The 15,973-nt window shown below is 57.6% G+C and overlaps 5 protein-coding genes across 5 annotated transcripts; 2 read left to right on the top strand and 3 right to left on the bottom strand.

Annotated features, from left to right (window-relative positions):
* Window positions 1-613: 613 nt before the first annotated feature.
* Window positions 614-2,195, bottom strand: C8Q71DRAFT_490497 (uncharacterized protein). The gene is made up of 5 exons (XM_047918895.1): window positions 1,758-2,195; window positions 1,036-1,660; window positions 939-977; window positions 692-888; window positions 614-640 (listed from the first exon to the last, which is right to left on the bottom strand). The coding sequence occupies exons 1-4, from the start codon at window positions 2,084-2,086 to the stop codon at window positions 772-774; spliced, it is 1,110 nt and encodes a 369-aa protein (XP_047780779.1). The 5' UTR covers window positions 2,087-2,195; the 3' UTR covers window positions 614-640; window positions 692-771.
* Window position 2,196: 1 nt separating this feature from the next.
* Window positions 2,197-6,059, bottom strand: C8Q71DRAFT_490496 (TRAPP trafficking subunit Trs65-domain-containing protein). The gene is made up of 6 exons (XM_047918894.1): window positions 5,690-6,059; window positions 5,152-5,625; window positions 4,836-5,099; window positions 2,899-4,777; window positions 2,725-2,847; window positions 2,197-2,672 (listed from the first exon to the last, which is right to left on the bottom strand). Exons 1-6 carry the CDS (start codon window positions 5,844-5,846, stop codon window positions 2,639-2,641), a joined length of 2,931 nt encoding a protein of 976 aa, XP_047780778.1. The 5' UTR covers window positions 5,847-6,059; the 3' UTR covers window positions 2,197-2,638.
* Window positions 6,060-6,269: 210 nt separating this feature from the next.
* Window positions 6,270-7,448, top strand: C8Q71DRAFT_704490 (mitochondrial carrier; the record flags this gene model as incomplete). The annotated part of the gene is made up of 6 exons (XM_047920391.1): window positions 6,270-6,339; window positions 6,404-6,474; window positions 6,530-6,774; window positions 6,830-7,007; window positions 7,062-7,316; window positions 7,368-7,448. 6 exons carry the CDS (start codon window positions 6,270-6,272, stop codon window positions 7,446-7,448), a joined length of 900 nt encoding a protein of 299 aa, XP_047780777.1.
* An 819-nt stretch (window positions 7,449-8,267) lies between these two features.
* Window positions 8,268-10,829, top strand: C8Q71DRAFT_747171 (uncharacterized protein). Its single transcript, XM_047923103.1, has 13 exons — window positions 8,268-8,626; window positions 8,688-9,327; window positions 9,377-9,418; window positions 9,470-9,531; window positions 9,580-9,656; window positions 9,712-9,779; window positions 9,840-9,872; window positions 9,929-9,994; window positions 10,047-10,088; window positions 10,142-10,173; window positions 10,230-10,251; window positions 10,304-10,408; window positions 10,466-10,829. The coding sequence occupies exons 1-13, from the start codon at window positions 8,307-8,309 to the stop codon at window positions 10,664-10,666; spliced, it is 1,710 nt and encodes a 569-aa protein (XP_047780776.1). The 5' UTR covers window positions 8,268-8,306; the 3' UTR covers window positions 10,667-10,829.
* A 682-nt stretch (window positions 10,830-11,511) lies between these two features.
* Window positions 11,512-13,428, bottom strand: C8Q71DRAFT_704131 (uncharacterized protein; the record flags this gene model as incomplete). The annotated part of the gene is made up of 4 exons (XM_047920361.1): window positions 11,512-11,622; window positions 11,675-11,752; window positions 11,825-12,528; window positions 13,203-13,428. 4 exons carry the CDS (start codon window positions 13,426-13,428, stop codon window positions 11,512-11,514), a joined length of 1,119 nt encoding a protein of 372 aa, XP_047780775.1.
* Between the last annotated feature and the right edge of the window lie 2,545 nt (window positions 13,429-15,973).

Genomic DNA, 15,973 nt, shown 5'->3' with positions numbered 1-15,973 from the left:
CTCATGCCATCCCCGCGATTAAACACTCCAAGCACGTGTCTCCTTCGTCTGTGAACCTGCCGTGTGTTTATCGAGCGTTCGCGAATCTATGAGAGTCGAGATGCACTAGAACTTGCGCGATGAAGTCTGCCCGAGCTGCACACGAAACTATGATACATAATCTGCTGGATTTTCTCGGCTCGGCACGGAAGGCGGATGACGGGATAGTACCAATGACATTGACTGACCCGCTCTAGGGTAAGCATCCGGCAATTAATTTGCCAAATTCGACACTGCCCGACGTTTCCCACCAGTCTGCGTCATTGCAGGGGTGTGCTCGTTCACCACACTGTAAATCATGGTGAACATCATTTACCATGAATTGGCCGTAGGGTATATACTTACTGGATCGTCAGCCTGGTGTGAGGTAACATGTAGAATTGCACTGCCCTCGTGCTTCTCGGTATCGATCATGTTCCCCTTGTCAGGAACCAACGGTTTCGCGATTTGCCCTGGCTGTTCTCTCGTCAGTAATAGTTTGAAGAGAACCGCTGCAATATGAGCGGCACCTCTTTGCCACAGTCCGCAGGGGAGCTTTGGTTTGATGCGAGAGATACACGGTCTACTAAGGCAGGGTCATCATTTTCTCCAAGGAAACCAACTACGAGTCGTTTAGCTCGGATAGGTAGAAAAAGCCAGGACCTAGACATACACTCGAGATTTGTGCACTTCGTCAGATGAATTCGGGGTTGACGCTCGCCGAGCCATTCTTTCACGGTCGATGAGGGCGCCCTACAGCGTATAGAGGTGATGAGCGTATAGTTGAATCATTGTTAGCCTCACATACCCGTCTTGAGATAATTTATAGTAGTCTGCAGTGCTGACCACAGCCATGGATGCATCGGTACTCTGTGAGGTCACGTTAACAACAATTTGAGAACGAAAGGTCACTACTCAACCTCGAACACGTAGTCTAGCAGTGGGTCCACTGGATCATACTTGTGGTTCCAGAGTCATTCTCGGGTATTGCGTGTGCACTAAATCGGAGCTACTCACCATCGCTTCGAGAGCCGGACTCTCAGACGTCCCCTCATCAGAGTCGTTCTCGAGGATCTCATCCACTTCCATCTCGGCTTCCATACTTTTCTGCGCGGCCCTCGCCGCCGCAGAGGCGTCAACCGAACATGGTATCGCGGGCGGTATGAAGTAGTCCATGGCGCTGATTTCTGCGACCCATCTAATCCAGCGATTACGACCCTTGTAGAAGTGAAGGAACAAGCATTGATTCTGGCATTCATCCGATGTTGCAGCAGGACCAGAGCAATGAAGCCATGATCCCGAGGCATTCCGTGTCCTGCTGATGGACACAGAGCCCCCGGCGACCGATGGGTGTCCACCACGGCCCAGCAGACCAAACATCTTCTGTCCCTTTTCGACGCGAACAGATACGGTCCACTGTGCGCTCTTGACCCAGCCAGTGACGAGTATGATGTCTGCTGTGATATTCGCCTGCTGTATCGCCCATCGATGCCAATTGGCGAGGTTGTCCACGAAGTAACGCGGGACCAGATTGTTGTGGCGGCTGATCTCGAGACCCGACGCCTTCTTTGTCGGAAGTTTAAGAGTAGCACGTTTGGTCACCGCGTTGCGATAAGCGAACGACACTTCCGCTACATTCGCACTGCGGCCAGTGTTCGATAGGTTGATCGTTTGATAGTATGAGTTGCAAACAAAACGGTCAGCCACCTGAGTCTGTCGGGGAATCCGTGAACACCCACATATTGGCACTAGCTTCGGTCTGGAATGCGGCATGATTTTCTTCACGCATGACAGTCTCTCCGGAAAACAAGAACTCGTTAGAGACGAGAAGGTGCTCAGGAATCTTGAGTGGATCGAATCCGTCTGGGACTCCGAGTTTCACCAAGAGTTTGTTCGCGTCGTTGTCCGCAGGAAGTGCCGCATTGAACAAGCGGATGAATTGGCCTTTCAACAGGTACCCGACGTCACCAATCTGCACCTCTCCGTCCCGAGGCGTGGGATTCCACAAAGGATAGCCATAGCCTACGTCCATGAGTTCATGGGCATATGTGTCCCAAGGAGGCGCCATACTGAGTAGCGAGCGCTGTACAAGAGAGGTTGAGATGTCAAGATTCAATAGGCCCACTCACTTATTCCCTACTTATACATAGTCTCGGTGAGTGTGACTATCGTTCGTGTGAGGTCGTACCCGCGTCAGGGCTGTGTGAACCCTAGTTATGCCAGGCTGTGGCACTGTATCAACGTTTAATGTTCGATGACCCTGATGGCCTCTATGAGGAATGGAAGGTGATTGCGTGGGGCGTTCAGCTCCAGTGTATACGGAACCTATGAACTCTCCTAGCACTGTGGATCTAGAATCACCCCGTCGTCTTTAGTAAAGGCACAGACGAGATGCGCCGTGATAGCTTCTGTATCACTGCTATCCTCTGAGAGGGTCGGTTACTGTATGAAAGAAAAGAGTTCGCCAAACAGTGCTTCCGGTCAACCTGTCAAGCAACCGGTCTATGCGTGCAAATGTTCAGCTCAGGGACTGAAGGGTATCATGACTGACAGCAGACGCAGAATCCTGACTCCCCGAGTGATAGGTCACAACAATAGACTGGCGCGCTTGTATTTGAGTTCATGGTTCACATACGACCACGTCCATGACAGATCTGTGAGGCATGAGCGCATGCACAAATTGTGACAAAGTCCGCAGTGACGTACCGTAGATGCATACTAAACCCGCTCTGAACATCCGTTAGTACCAGCTCATCGATGGGGTGGACACCTGGGGTGAGCGCCAAGAAGTCCATCCGCACGGACTGACAAGTCGACGGCAGTAGTGGCCTACAGCATTCTGCATCAGCGACACTCCCATCGTATATGAAAGACACATACCCGATGCGCACTCGATTCTCCAGGGGCATAATCCCCGGAGATCCTCCGTCAGCCTTCTTCCCGTCGCCCCTGCCCTTCCGCCTCCGCCGCCTCTCGTCGGGATGGCTCACCTCGAATCTCCGCGTCCACGAGCTCTGATTGAAGACGAAGATATCCAGAGTAAATTGATCCAGCGGGTATATGTCGCCCGACGACCTTCCCTTACCCTCGGCGCTACCCTCCTTGACTGCTGGGAACAGCCCAACACTGACGACGATCGGCTGTCCTCCCGCCTCCGCCTTGTTCTCCACCTCCGCGCTGACTTCTACGTTGCTGGGGAACCCAGGGATGGTAAGGCCCGGAGTCAGCACTGAACCTACACCGCCGCGATCACGCCGCATGTCAATGGTAGGCCCAACCGCACCAGCACCAGTCTGCTGCGCAAGCGGCGCCTGCCAGAATGGCGTCGGCGGTACTGGGGGTGGCGAGCCAGGATACGCCGGGTATGCCGGTGTGCGGGGCGTGCCAGGTTCCTCCGCCCCGGTGACGTCGAATTGCGACGCTCCTTGGCCCTGTCCCAGTGAGGCGAACGAGAAGTACGAGTCCTGCGGGCTTGCGTACGTCGTGGGTGAACGGGGGTATGATGATTGGAACGCAAGTGACGGTGGCAGGATAGAGCCGCGGTTGCCCGCCCCGGGAGATGTTCCTGTGATGATTGAGTTGAGGTTGCGTGGATCGGCAGTGAGGGGTATGGCGGCGCTCTGGGGCTGGTTGGCCGGGTTGAGCATGGCAGTAGGGCCCTGATAGTTTACGGGTGACTTCGCCTTGGCGCGCCTGTCTGGTGCGGGAGAGTCGAGGGCACTGTACGTGAACTTGCGACTGCCGGCTACGCTCGAGATCGGGAGGGACTGTGGGCGAGAGGACGATGCGGAGTTCGTGACGATAGTCGGTATGCGTGCTTGTATGTTAGGGAAAGGCGAGGCTGGTGTAGGCAACGCGGTCAGTTCCAAGCCATCTTCGCCCATGCGTCCCCCAGTAGTATTCGTCGCCGACGAGAAGTTGAGCTTGCAGCTCCAGTATGAGGCATACGTCCTGGTGGGGTACGACACTGGTCCTGTATCCACCGCCCCCGCATTACCGGGCGCACTGGGTTGATCGAACGGCCGCACGCTGATGTTAATCGACACTGAACGGCGCATCTCCTGCGCTGCTGCCGCCGCCGACGCGACGCTCGTCCTCTTTCCCGCTTGTCCGCCCGTCCCAGGGGCCATAGCCATCTCATCCACCTCCGGCGCACGCAAGAACGACACAGCGTACAGCAGGTTCACCTGCTCATTCGGGCCGATGCGCACGGGGAAGACGTCCGCGGCGTCGCCCCACGCGACGAGCACGGTCTTCGCGCCGGTCCCGCTGACCGTGACGTCCGCGCGCTGAACTTCGAAGCTGTAGTTCGGGACAGTGGGTACAGGGATGTCAGGGAATATGTTCTCGATCTCGACGGAGAGGACGACAGTGTGCTCTTCATTGCCTGCCTCACGCTGCTCGCGGCTCTCGACATCGTCTTCGTCTTCTTCATCGGTGGTCCCGATGGCTTTGCGTTTCTTTTGCCCGTTGCGTGGGAGCAGAAAGTATGGAACGAATACTGTGCGCATGCGCACGTGGAACCCGGAGACGACCTTCATAGTCTTGCGGAACGACTTGCGGAAGGTGGAGCTGGCGGGTGGAGGTGGCAGCTTTGTCTTCGCCGCCGCGGAGGCTGTCAATGACGCCCTAGACTGCTGTGAAGATGACGAGGAGCCCGATAATGGAGGGAGGGCGAATGCTGTACGGCGGGTCTTTGGCCCAAGACGAGTGGATGGCAGCTTGAGGGGTGCGTCTTCTGAGGCAGCGAATGTAGGGTCTGCGAATTTGTGAACATCAGGGTGTGTTAAATGGTAGAGCGAACAAAGCCATCGTGCCTGCTTGGAGACCCTCTAGAAGATTGATCTCTTCTAGCCCTGAAAGCAGGTCATCGTCATCGTTCTGCTCTCCGTTATTTGGAGCATCTCCGGCTGCAGACTTGATGGGCGACATCACGTCCAGCGGATTGCTGGACCCGCCGAATTCTTCCAAGAGCGCAGCAATGGATTGTCGTGGAGGAGTCACAGGGAGTGGCTTCTCGCGCAGGGTTGTTGAGACAGTCAAAGAAAGAAGGGGATCTTCGAACTTCGTTGCCATGTAACCTGCGGTAAGACGTTAGGTCGCACCCGCACATAGTTCGAAGTGACCACGTACGCACGAGTACCGACATGCGGTAAACGGCGACCCATTCATGTTCATCCTCTGCCCAAAGTAGCGAGAAGGCCTCAGATGTCTCTCTTGTCGGGCCCATATGATGCTCTCCCCATACGCCAGTCGTGAGTTGGGTTCCCTGAGACTGGACGTACTGTTGATCGGACTTGGCTGCGGAGGGGACAGGGTTCGGTGTGGCCGGAGGGAAAATGGTCGGGTGGGCAGCGGCGAGCAGGGAGACTGGTTTGTCCTTGTTGATGGAGGTCGTTCGAGGAGGCGGTCGGCCTATTTCGGGGACAGCACCGGAGGAGGTTGATGGGACAGAGGTAAAGGGAGATATATAGGAGGCCTCATACGAGATTTGGAGATGCGCGAGGAAGGAGAGAAGGCTGATTGGAGGCCTAGGCTCGGGCGTGGCTTCGGATTCGTCTTGCGCATAAGGGAAGCGGATAATGAGAAGGAAGTTGATGATCTCGTCTGTATGTACGAGTTCAGACCATTAAGTAGAGACGGGCTGTACATTTGGAAAGATGCACCTTACCGAAGAAAGCTACCTTCCGATCCGTAGGTTCTGCATACAAGCAAGAAAGCCAGTCTTTCGTCCGTTCACCAGACACTCCCTCCGGAAACTCGAGTGCACTTCCCGGTGCAAAGACCTGCAAGACACTGGAGTTGAACAAGTCTTCAAAGCTGGCCATGGCCTGGTATGACAGTGGCTTATGTTCGGAGTATGATCCAAGTGAGCCGAAGATGCCCTCCGAGTCGAGTTACCAAGATGGGATCTCCGGGGATCACCACAAGCCCTACGTATGGCAGATGAACCTCTTCAGTCAGCCAGAGTGATAGCGTAGCAAAAAGCGAGCAAGACAGAAAGACCGATTTGTGGTTGGTCGCGGCAAGGTTGCGTTCCGTTGCTCGTCCTAACTCGGTACGCGTACTATGGGCGCCTACGCGGTCATAGGATCTCGATCGTCAGTGTAAATATTTGCTGCCGGTGGCACCCGTCTGCTGTCGACCCGGCTTGCTCGTCTGCTCAGACTTGTCACTCTACATAGTCCTCTCCCTGCCCCTCTTCCACCTACGGTCGCCCGCAACCCGTCTCGCCTCTCATCCTTAGCGTCATGTCACCCACTCTTAACGTCAAGGGCAGCGACTCTGGTGCTGCGCGGATCCTCGGTTCTGGAACGTCAGGTATGCCAGCGTACGGTCTTCCGAAGAGTATCGGTGCAGAGCTGAGAGTCGTGAACCACACCAGGTATCGCGGAGCTCTTGGTATTCCACCCGGTGGACACCATTGCGAAGCGACTCATGAGTAACAAGTCGAAGGTGAGCGGACTGTCTCCTTGGTAGAAGGTGAGGTGACTGAGAGCTTGCACGACAGGTGTCTATGTCTACGCTCTCCCCGATCATCTTCAGGGAGCATGCCACGGCGCCGCTCGCGACGAAGCTGCTCTCGCTCTTCCCTGGTCTTGGCTATGCTGCAGGGTACAAGGTCACCCAGCGGATATACAAGTACGGCGGGCAGCCGTGGTTCAGCGACGTCATCTCGCGGAACTACAAGACGCAGTTCACGAACATCTTCGGCGAGCGCAAGGGCAAGATGATGATGCAGGCGACTGCTGGCAGGTGAGTCTACTCATAAGTTCAACTGGCACTCTTTGTAATGACGCCGAATGCGCAGCTTGACTGGTATCGGCGAGGTCGTCCTCCTTCCATTGGACGCCCTCAAGATCAAGCGTCAGGTGAACCCTGAGGCCTTCCGCGGGCGAGGCGTCGTCCGCATCTTCCTAGAGGAGGGCACCACGCTTTACCGTGGGTGGGGCTGGACCATGGCACGGAACGCACCTGGATCTTTCGCTGTACGTCCCCCACCTTCCCTTCCCGCTCTGCCTCGGCTGAATCATGTATCGTAGCTCTTCGGTGCATCCGCAGTGACGAAGGATTACCTCTTCGGGATCGAGGACTACCACAAGGCGACGTGGGGCCAGAACTTCGTCGCATCCATCGCGGGCGCGGTCGCGTCGATCACGGTCGCCGCGCCGCTCGACACGATCAAGACGCGCATCCAGAACGCGAACTTTGAGAGCAAGGTCAGCGGCATGACAGTCGTGAAGGAGCTTATCAGGAACGAGGGCCCGACCGCGCTCTTGAAGGGTCTTACGCCCAAGGTTGGTAGCATACATCCGTTTCAGCCCACTCTCGCTGACAGACGTGTGTAGATCCTCGTGGTCGGCCCGAAGCTCGTGTTCAGCTACACCCTGGCACAGTCGCTCATCCCCTGGTTCTCGAAATACGTCTGAGCGAAGTCTGTCAGCCCCACGACTGCACGCATTTACTAGATCTACGCTGCACGCCATGCTACGGCCGTCACGACTCCATTCGCTCATTCGAAAAGTACAGTATAAATTACTAGAGGGCTGCACACCTCATCTCATAGACGTCTCTGCATCTAATGTACGGGGCTCGGTCGTTAGTACCGGCATTTTTGTGCTCGTAATGGGAGACTCACCGCTCAGATCATTGCTCTGCTCTCTGTGGGCGTCCTGCTGGATTACACACTTCACTCATTTGCTATTGAACAGAGTGAGTCTGTGTGCGTGCCGGGTACTGATCTTTTGACCTGCAAGTGAGTTCTTCGCCGCTGATCGTCATTACTGTTTCATGCTGTTCTCCAGGCAAACTCGTGGCTCGACACTGTCCCTGTCTACGTCCGTCAAACCTCCGTCTCGGGTTCCACCCTCAACTATGGCAGAAGTCGAGTCTCACAGCCATGATTGACCACAGTCTTCCAGGTAAGATCACTCGGCATTTGTAGAAGCTACTTAGCGTGAGGGTGGTCGCCGGTCAAGCGCTGACCTTGTGAACCAGATAGAATGCTTCTCGGATGTTGTTTGGAGCGCTGTACTCGTCCTTGTACAACTGGTAGCTTGGACAGTACAGCATTCCGCGGGGAGGCTGAGGCATTCGTGTGCATGGACAGGCTTTGCCTTGGACGCCACGGACAGCAATGGACAGCACTGCTTATCACCGTTTTAAATCACAGAAATGCCTGTGCGCTGTCGTATCATGGGATACCTACGTGACAGATAGAAGCCTAGATAAAGTGAGAGGTCGGTGAGCAGGGAACGGAGTCCCTGCATACCTCCTTAACTTCCCCCATGGCGACTGCATGGGACGCTTACGCCAGAGAGCTCGTTGGCATGGGTTACGGGTTTCCACTGTGGGACCCAGAGCCGGAGCGGCACGGTGAGGTCCACATCGGCGACGTTGGCTTCCTTGTGAAAGGGCGCTTCCACCGACTGTTCAACCCAACGCTTCCCGCGGAGCATGAGGTGAACCAGGTCTGGGGTGTCCCCGACGTCTTCGAGGAGCTTAGGATCCCGAGTAGCCTGTACAGCTACAAAACGACGGCGATCTCAGCGGACACGGTCTGCAGCAAGAGCTTCGTGAAGCTCGATATCAATGCGAATATCAATGCGTGAGTGCAGCTTTGTGTGTGCAGATCGTGGGCTGACTCGTATGTCTGTTCGGCGGGTCAGCAAGTCTACGGTCAACTTGGGCTTACGCTTCCGATGTACGAATGAGCAAGGTGCCGTCCTTGTATTACCCACAAAGAAGGCTATCGGCGAGCAGCTGTTACCGAATTCGCTCATCCCGAAGTATATGGGTCGTAACCATGCGTACTGGTATGAGTTCGCAACGGAGAGGGCGCAGCTTGACCTGAAGCAAGAGGACATCATCCTCATCAGTGGCTGGATCAAGACGGCTCGATGGGCCGTCGCTGCATTCGTCGAGGGCGGTCGTGAGGTAGAGCTATCCTTCGGCGCCGGGCAGGCATCCCTGGCCGACGCCTCGTTCTCGGTCACGACCACCCAAGGCGTCTCGAGGTCATGGCACCAGCATTCTGGACCCGACACGGACGAGGAGACTACTGCAGGCTCGTCTTCGGTATCCCGTTCAGTCCAGGATCAGTGCGTGTTCCTGCACTTTTACAAGAGCAAGCGTCGTCTGGGAGGGATCTTGCCCAAGCTGTTGCCCATGAAAATTGCCGCGGCAGGTGAAGATGGTGCTCGGAGGTGGCCAAGTGGTGGAAACTGGGACCCACCAGAAGACGACGATGGGGCTTCAATGATACTTGCGGACAGCGTCAGTATCGACGAGGTACCCCAAAGAACAGAGGTGTGTCTCGGTTTAACTTTTGCGTCTATAATGACACCGAAGTCCGCAGAATTACGATCCTTTGGAACCCATCTTGGGCCACATAGTGCAGGTGCGAATGCGCGTCGGCCAATCCGCTAAGACCTCACTTACGCTCCGATAGACTTCCAATGCGTCAGTAGCAGTGGCAAGTACGATGGATCTACCGACGGTTACGGGCGATGAGTGCGCGTCGATTGAGAAGTCACTGATGTGTATCTGATTAACTCGTAGATTCTCTGGGTATGTGCAAGAATGGCTCAATAGCAATCACCCACGAGTATATGTCGCGGGAGCTGACGGTTGGCAAGGTATAACCCCGCTGCTCTGTGCTACGCACAACTCGCCTGAGACTGCGTATTGTAGTGGGTTCGTTACACAATCTGGACGACGAAATTGCTCCTTCAATCAACGATGCTGCTGTTATTGATGATGTAAGTTCTCATCATCGCTGTACTAATAGTGGGCCCCCGTCCCAATACGAGCGTCCACAGATTCTACTCGCGAACATAATACGTGAGGGTGCCGTATGTTTCTGCTCACTGCTCATTGTCCGCGAACTAACAGTAGTCTTTATTTCAAGTCCTCGTCAGTGATTAACCTGAGACCAGAATTCGCACGAAAGCAACATAGCCCTGAATCGCCCGAGGTACGTGTGCGTACCGTGATTCCGACTTGAAGATGCGATATATGGCCTCTAGGAATCCTCTTCGGCCAATGCCAATGATGTATCTACCTATCAGGTATGACGAACGCACTCCGCACATCGTCCGACTCATCGTGTTGTAATGTTCAGCTTAGCAAATCCTCCAGAAAGGGCGGCTGCTGGTGCGTATCAATCTTCCACTGAAATGATCGAACGCTTGTGACGTCTGTAATCTCAGGACATGTCGAATGCGCAAAACGGTGAGCAAGACTGTCATACTCTCGCCAGCAGCAAGCAGACCTTGCTTTCCAGAAATGCGATGAGCAGCAGGAAACCGAAGGCGGACCGTGCCAGACTTGCCGACGCCTTGGAGTCGAATGTCTGGGATGGGGTGTCAAACGGCCCGACTGGGCATCTGTAAGCTGATTCACCACCTGGATATCCACGTCGAGCACTGCGTTGACGAGTGACCAGGACAAGAACAGGGTGACTGCCTACAGAGCACAGTTGGGCCAGACCTTGAGAAAAACTCACACAGAATCCCGCGTGCTGAGCCCCAAAGGGGCCTCGCCGACACCACCACCATCGGTCGCCGCTGCAGCCAGCATCGCAGGCTCGTCGACCGTCACAGAGCAATCGACAGGAGAGCGAGGGGAAGACGTGCAAGGATGGTAACTAGCTATAGCTTGTGGACACATTGCGCATGTGCCGCATTGTATGCTATGCTGCTTGTTGCAGCAGACGATTGTTCGTGCGCGCGTTACATCTGTCGGTGCGCTATCGGCCGGTGGCTTAATGAAAGCTCCTCCAGTTGCAAGCAACGAAACCCCAGATGTCCCCACAGGTGCCGTTCGGGCGCGAGTAGTCGACTACATCGGTGAGATCTCACCAGCGCTAGTCACACCGGTACCGCCGCATGCCAGTGTACAACGTTCCCTTCCAGCTTGGGCCACACGGCAAGGGGCAAACACGTTACGCAGATGCAATAAAGATACAATATATACCGCAGTCCTCAAGCCGTCCGCGTCCCGCAAAGCCTCGGGCCCGCGGGGAGCTGTCACAGAGGATATTAAGAGTTTCTTCATGTTCACTAGTAGACTATGTAGGTGCTCGTGCTGCGCAAGCGTGGTGTGGTATCAGATTTAGAGAGCCAGAGCCAGAGCCAGAGGGAGGGAGTCAGAATACACGATACAGGGGTGAGTAACTTGGAGCGGCAGCGCGGAGCGTATAAGCCAAGCGCGACTGGGAGATCGTCTGGAGATGGTGAACGAAGGTAGTGTAGCTGAAGCGAGGTGGCAGTGCGTAGTACTCGATGGCGACCTGTCCGATGATCATCGACAAGCACGGACGCGTAACTCAGAATTTCAGATTTCAGATTAGAGTGGGCACGGGAAGGAAGTCTGGCTGGTCAGAGCAGGACCAGCGGGATAGCAGTATCCGAGTCATCATCGAGCGCGTACCAAGTACCGTGTGCCATGACGAATCACGATCCAAGCACGGATCCGCAGTTTCGCAGGTGCTCACCGCGCCTTCGCGGGGACCTCGTGCGTGACGAAGTGCCAGATGTAGTGTGTCCAGCCCTCGAGGACGCCCGCGCCGGTCATGATGTGCAGGCAGTCGCCCGCGGAGTGCTGCGCGGACACGCGGGTCAGCGACGCTCGACTTCAGGTAGGGGCTACGTACCGCGTCGGGCCTCAGCAGGGCCGGCTGGTCGATCGCGAGGTAGTGCACGTCTGGAAACTCGCCCGTATCCAGGATACCCTGCACAGACACAGACACAACCACCCATCAGCCGCGCACCAGAAACGCAGAGCGCGAGCGGGAGCCACGCACCTCGAAGATCCTGTTGAACTCCCAGATGCTCCCCCAGTTATACCAGTTCCACACAAACGGCCGCCACTCCCTCCACGGCGCGCGCTCATTATGGCAGTCCTCATGGCCGGGCAAATACGCCCTCACCACGACCTGCTTCCTTTCCCTCCTCCGCCCCAACCCCCAGCGCCGCCCCCGGCGCTCATAGTCGTCCAAGATCCCCTGCACGTCCTCCGCCCACCGCCGCATCGCCGCGTCAAAGAAGCCGAGCACGCCATCGATGCCCTCCCCGCGCGCGCCCTCGTCGCGGAACGCGCTCAGCAGCGTCGTCGTCCAGTGCCCGCCCGTGCTCGCGACGAGCGTCCCGTAGTGGCCCTCCAGGAACAGGTCCCTCACGTAGTACTCCGGGCTCAAGCTCCAGAACTGCTCCGCGCTGAACAGCGGTGGGGCGTCCGCGTGCCCGTCCGCGCGCGCGGCGTGCAGCCCCTCGAGCTCCGCGCGGTCGAGCAGCAGGTCCACGCGGCGGAACGTCACGAGCGGCGTGTCCGCGGCGGAGAAGCCTGGGGGCAGGCGGAGGTGCGGGAGGAGCGGCGAGTCTGGGGAGAGGTAGAGGTGCTGCGGCCAGGCGCGGTCGAAGTACGGGTTCTCGGTGTAGTTGGGCGTCGCGCGGACGTGCGGGTAGAGCACGCAGGAGAGCGAGAAGAAGTGGTTTTCCGTCACGGAGTCTGCGGGGGCGGGTGAGTACGGGAACGACGGCTGACCGGGAGAGTGTGGGGGATGCAGTGCGGAGTCGATGGACGCCACGCACGGTTGCGAACCGGGGCGTATCACCGCTCGAAGAACGGTCGGCGTGCCAATTCTGGCATGCCACAAAAGCGGACTCCGGCGTGTGCTGGGAGCACGAGTCAAGACGTGACATCCCGGCCTCTGTGCATCTCCTCGGGCTCGGGCGTATGGATATGGAAACGGCTGTGACTGCGTCGAGACCGAGGAAGACTCAGCACCTGCTTCCCCAACCTGTCAGACGGCCGCATCCACGCGCTCCTTGTCCGGAGGCGAGACCGTCGGACCCGAGGCCGACTCCATCCGTTTGGTGCACAGGCGGGCTGGGCCCCATGCGAGTGCACGAATTGACCACTGCACATCTGCGGACGCAGCGTGCACTCGCCGACTGCGACCCGCCAGGTCGGAGAGTATGGGATCGGGAGACGGCGTTCTGGACCGGGCGCGGCCCAGTGATCGGCAGGGGCATCACGTCGGTCGGGGCGTCCTCGCAGGCCGCCCCTTGCAGCTGTCACTCGCAGCATGGCTGCCAGGTCCCGCAAGCTCACGCGGGTGCGAGCGCGACGTGGAGAAACAACGTGCAGCGACGTCCGAAACGATGAGAGGGCAGACTCACCTCCAATGAGCAGCCAGCCGCCGTTCTCGACCATGTCCGCGACGATGGCAGCGCCGTCGAGGGGGCGCATCTCGCAGTCGCCGCCCGGGGTCCAGTCCCAGCTGGTCACGGCGGGGAAGCGGTCCCAGAGGCGTTCGTTGTCGGCGGCGAGGTGCCACCAGAACTCGCGGGAGCTGGCGCAGCCCTCGAGGCCCGCGAACACGAGCGCGTCCTCCTTCTGGTGCATGGCGATGTCGTCCGCTGGGCGGCCGGGCACGCGCGGCGGGTCGGGCGTGGGTGTCCAGGAGCCGTTGGCGTACGCGCGCGGCGGGCATGTGCTGCGGTAGCGCGGCTCGGTGAGGCGGGCGAAGGAGTCTGTGAGGGGCAGCCAGAGCGGCGAGGCGTACAGCGCATACAGCACGGTGCTGCTGACGAGCGCGGCGAGGAGCACGGTGCGGAGGCGTGGCGGGTGGGGGCGCGGGCCGAGGCCGAGCAGGCCCTTCATGGCGGGCAGAGCGAGTGGAGAGGGAGAGGCAGAGTCTCGCTGAGCGAGCGGACAAGCACACCACCTTCGCCGACTGCGCAGCTATTTCCGGCCGCTTGGCAATTAGAAGCCCGTCCGCAAAATGCGACATGACGTCGAGGGCCGATCTCGCGGCGCTCCACAGCCTTGGCACTTCCATTGCAGACCGCGGTCCAGACCCCCTCTGCCGCCCGCCCCGCCCCCGCAGCCAAGGGTCCTCGACGCCGCCGAGCTGCGCGCCGCCGTGCACCTATATATAGCCCTTCTGTGGCCTCTGCGCGGCTCTCTTCTCCTCCTCTTCGCCTCCGTGTGCTCAGTCGCTGTCCCTGCGATCCGCGTGTGCGCTTCTCATTCGTGATAGGGGTGCTTGTATACGCGATACATCTGCACCCGGACCCGCTGTCCCCGCCCGACCCGAGGCATCGCCGCCTCGCTCACTGAAAAATGGCCAGTCAGACGAATTTCTGCTGCGCATCACCTTAGTTCTCTGCGCGACCCCGTACGGACAGCACGCAGAGCCTGCATGGGGTGAGACGGTGACGAGCGGACGTGCGCGCGCGCCCCGCCCGCTTCCCGTCGTCCCCCATCACCATGGCAGTGTCTTGCGAACGCACCCTCGATGATGCTCCACCCCAGCGTGGCAGCAGCGCGCAGCCCGCGGGACACTTCCAGCTGAGTGTGCACCTGCGGAAGGCACGATAGCGACCGCGCTTGATAACTTCAAGAACACACTGGATGACTATCCGTAAGGTTTTAGAGGCGTCTGAAGGCCTCTAAACAGTTTGTAGCGGAGTTTAAATAGAGCTTAGAACGAGTTTCTAATCCGTAAGACGTGTTTGGATCGTCTACAGGTCGTTCTAAGACTCCCATGCGCTTCTTCGGTGCGAGTGACGACGAGTATGAATTCGAGGAGGAGGAGCGCCTCCGTCTCGGACTTGCTGCTACACTCATCCTAGGTGCCCTTGACTCTCGGCTCACCAGGCAGGTGCATCGCCACCGGGCCTACCTCACTCGCCCAGAGCTCATGCCTGATCCACGCATCGATACACCTTGGCAGCGGCTCTGGCAGAGCCAAAATGACCGTGCGTTCATCACGACAATGGGGATCGATGTCGGCACCTTCCGTTACCTCCTCGAGAGCGGGTTCACGAGGATTTGGACAACGACCGCAATACCGCGCACCGACACCGATCCGACCGGGCGACCTCGACTTGGTCGCCGCTCACTTGATGCTGCCGGTGCACTCGGCCTTTACCTACATTATCTCAACTCTACCATGTTTGAGAAGACCCTCCAGGAGGTTTTCGCGCTGGTCCCTGGGACGACCAATCGATATCTCAAGTTCGCCCGTCGCGCTTTGCTGACGACGCTGCGGAGCATCCCCGAGGGGAAAGTCAAGTTCCCGGAGGTTCATGAGTTTCATGAGTTATCAAAGCTCATACAGGTGTGTCGGCCAGTCAGCAATTCGGGTATAGGCTTGCTGAATTGCTCCGTAGAAGCGGCACCCACTCCTCAATGGCGCATTTGGTAGCATAGACGGGCTGAATATTGCGACGCAAACATCTGATGACCCGGCCATCGAGAACGCAACGTACAATGGATGGTTGCATGACCATTTCACAAGCTGCGTTATTGTCTTCTCGACCAGAGGTGAGTGGTGTTCAGTTTCGGGTGTCAGTTGTCGCTGAACATCGATGACAAGGGGTTGTCATTGCGTGTAGTCTCAACGCACCCGGTAGCTGGCATGATGCGAAGGTAGCCCGTCCGATCTACAAACAGCTCCGTGATAAGGCTCCCGACGGCTACTTCCTCGTGGCAGACTCTGCCTTCCCCCGAGGCGGTGCGGAGGTTCAAGACCATATTCACTCGCCGCGGCGGTCTGGGGAGCCGTTGCCTCAGGATCACCGAGAGCGAGCGGCTGCCATTGCCTACGACAATCAACTGTTGTCGTATCGGCAGACGGCAGAATGGGGCATGCGTCAACTTCAAGGATCGTTTGGCCGCCTCCGTGTCCCGCTTGATGTCAATGACAACGATGGGCGTGCGGACCTTCTCGAGAACTGTATCCGGATGAACAATGTACGTGCCATACGAGTCGGCATTAGTCAGATACAGCGGGTTTATGAACCTATTTGGCGAGCCTCAGAGGCAGCCCAACTCTGGGATTCATTCGAGCGGATGGTGATTCGAGATATTCGGCGCGGAGATAGGGTAGCACGATTTCACATTGTAGACTCAGATTGACTCGATACATATTAAAATGTGTGTA

This window comes from Rhodofomes roseus (genome assembly GCF_022264815.1).
Source record: "Rhodofomes roseus strain CIRM-BRFM 1785 chromosome Unknown C8Q71scaffold_6, whole genome shotgun sequence".
NCBI lineage: Eukaryota > Fungi > Basidiomycota > Agaricomycetes > Polyporales > Fomitopsidaceae > Rhodofomes > Rhodofomes roseus.
This window is presented reverse-complemented; position numbering and strand designations above follow the sequence as displayed.

Coding starts and splice junctions, on each gene's coding strand:
- C8Q71DRAFT_490497 (XM_047918895.1), bottom strand. CDS start 2,086: ATGGCGCCTCCTTGGGACACATATGCCCATGAACTCATGGACGTAGGC. Junction 1,661..1,757: donor ACCGAAGCTAGTGCCAATAT/GTGGGTGTTCAC, acceptor CACTGGCCGCAG/TGCGAATGTAGCGGAAGTGT. Junction 978..1,035: donor GTCCGGCTCTCGAAGCGATG/GTGAGTAGCTCC, acceptor TGGAACCACAAG/TATGATCCAGTGGACCCACT.
- C8Q71DRAFT_490496 (XM_047918894.1), bottom strand. CDS start 5,846: ATGGCCAGCTTTGAAGACTTGTTCAACTCCAGTGTCTTGCAGGTCTTT. Junction 5,626..5,689: donor TCGGAAGGTAGCTTTCTTCG/GTAAGGTGCATC, acceptor TCGTACATACAG/ACGAGATCATCAACTTCCTT. Junction 2,673..2,724: donor GGGTTTAGTATGCATCTACG/GTACGTCACTGC, acceptor CATGCCTCACAG/ATCTGTCATGGACGTGGTCG.
- C8Q71DRAFT_747171 (XM_047923103.1), top strand. CDS start 8,307: ATGGCGACTGCATGGGACGCTTACGCCAGAGAGCTCGTTGGCATGGGT. Junction 8,627..8,687: donor ATCAATGCGAATATCAATGC/GTGAGTGCAGCT, acceptor TCGGCGGGTCAG/CAAGTCTACGGTCAACTTGG. Junction 9,873..9,928: donor ACATAATACGTGAGGGTGCC/GTATGTTTCTGC, acceptor CTTTATTTCAAG/TCCTCGTCAGTGATTAACCT.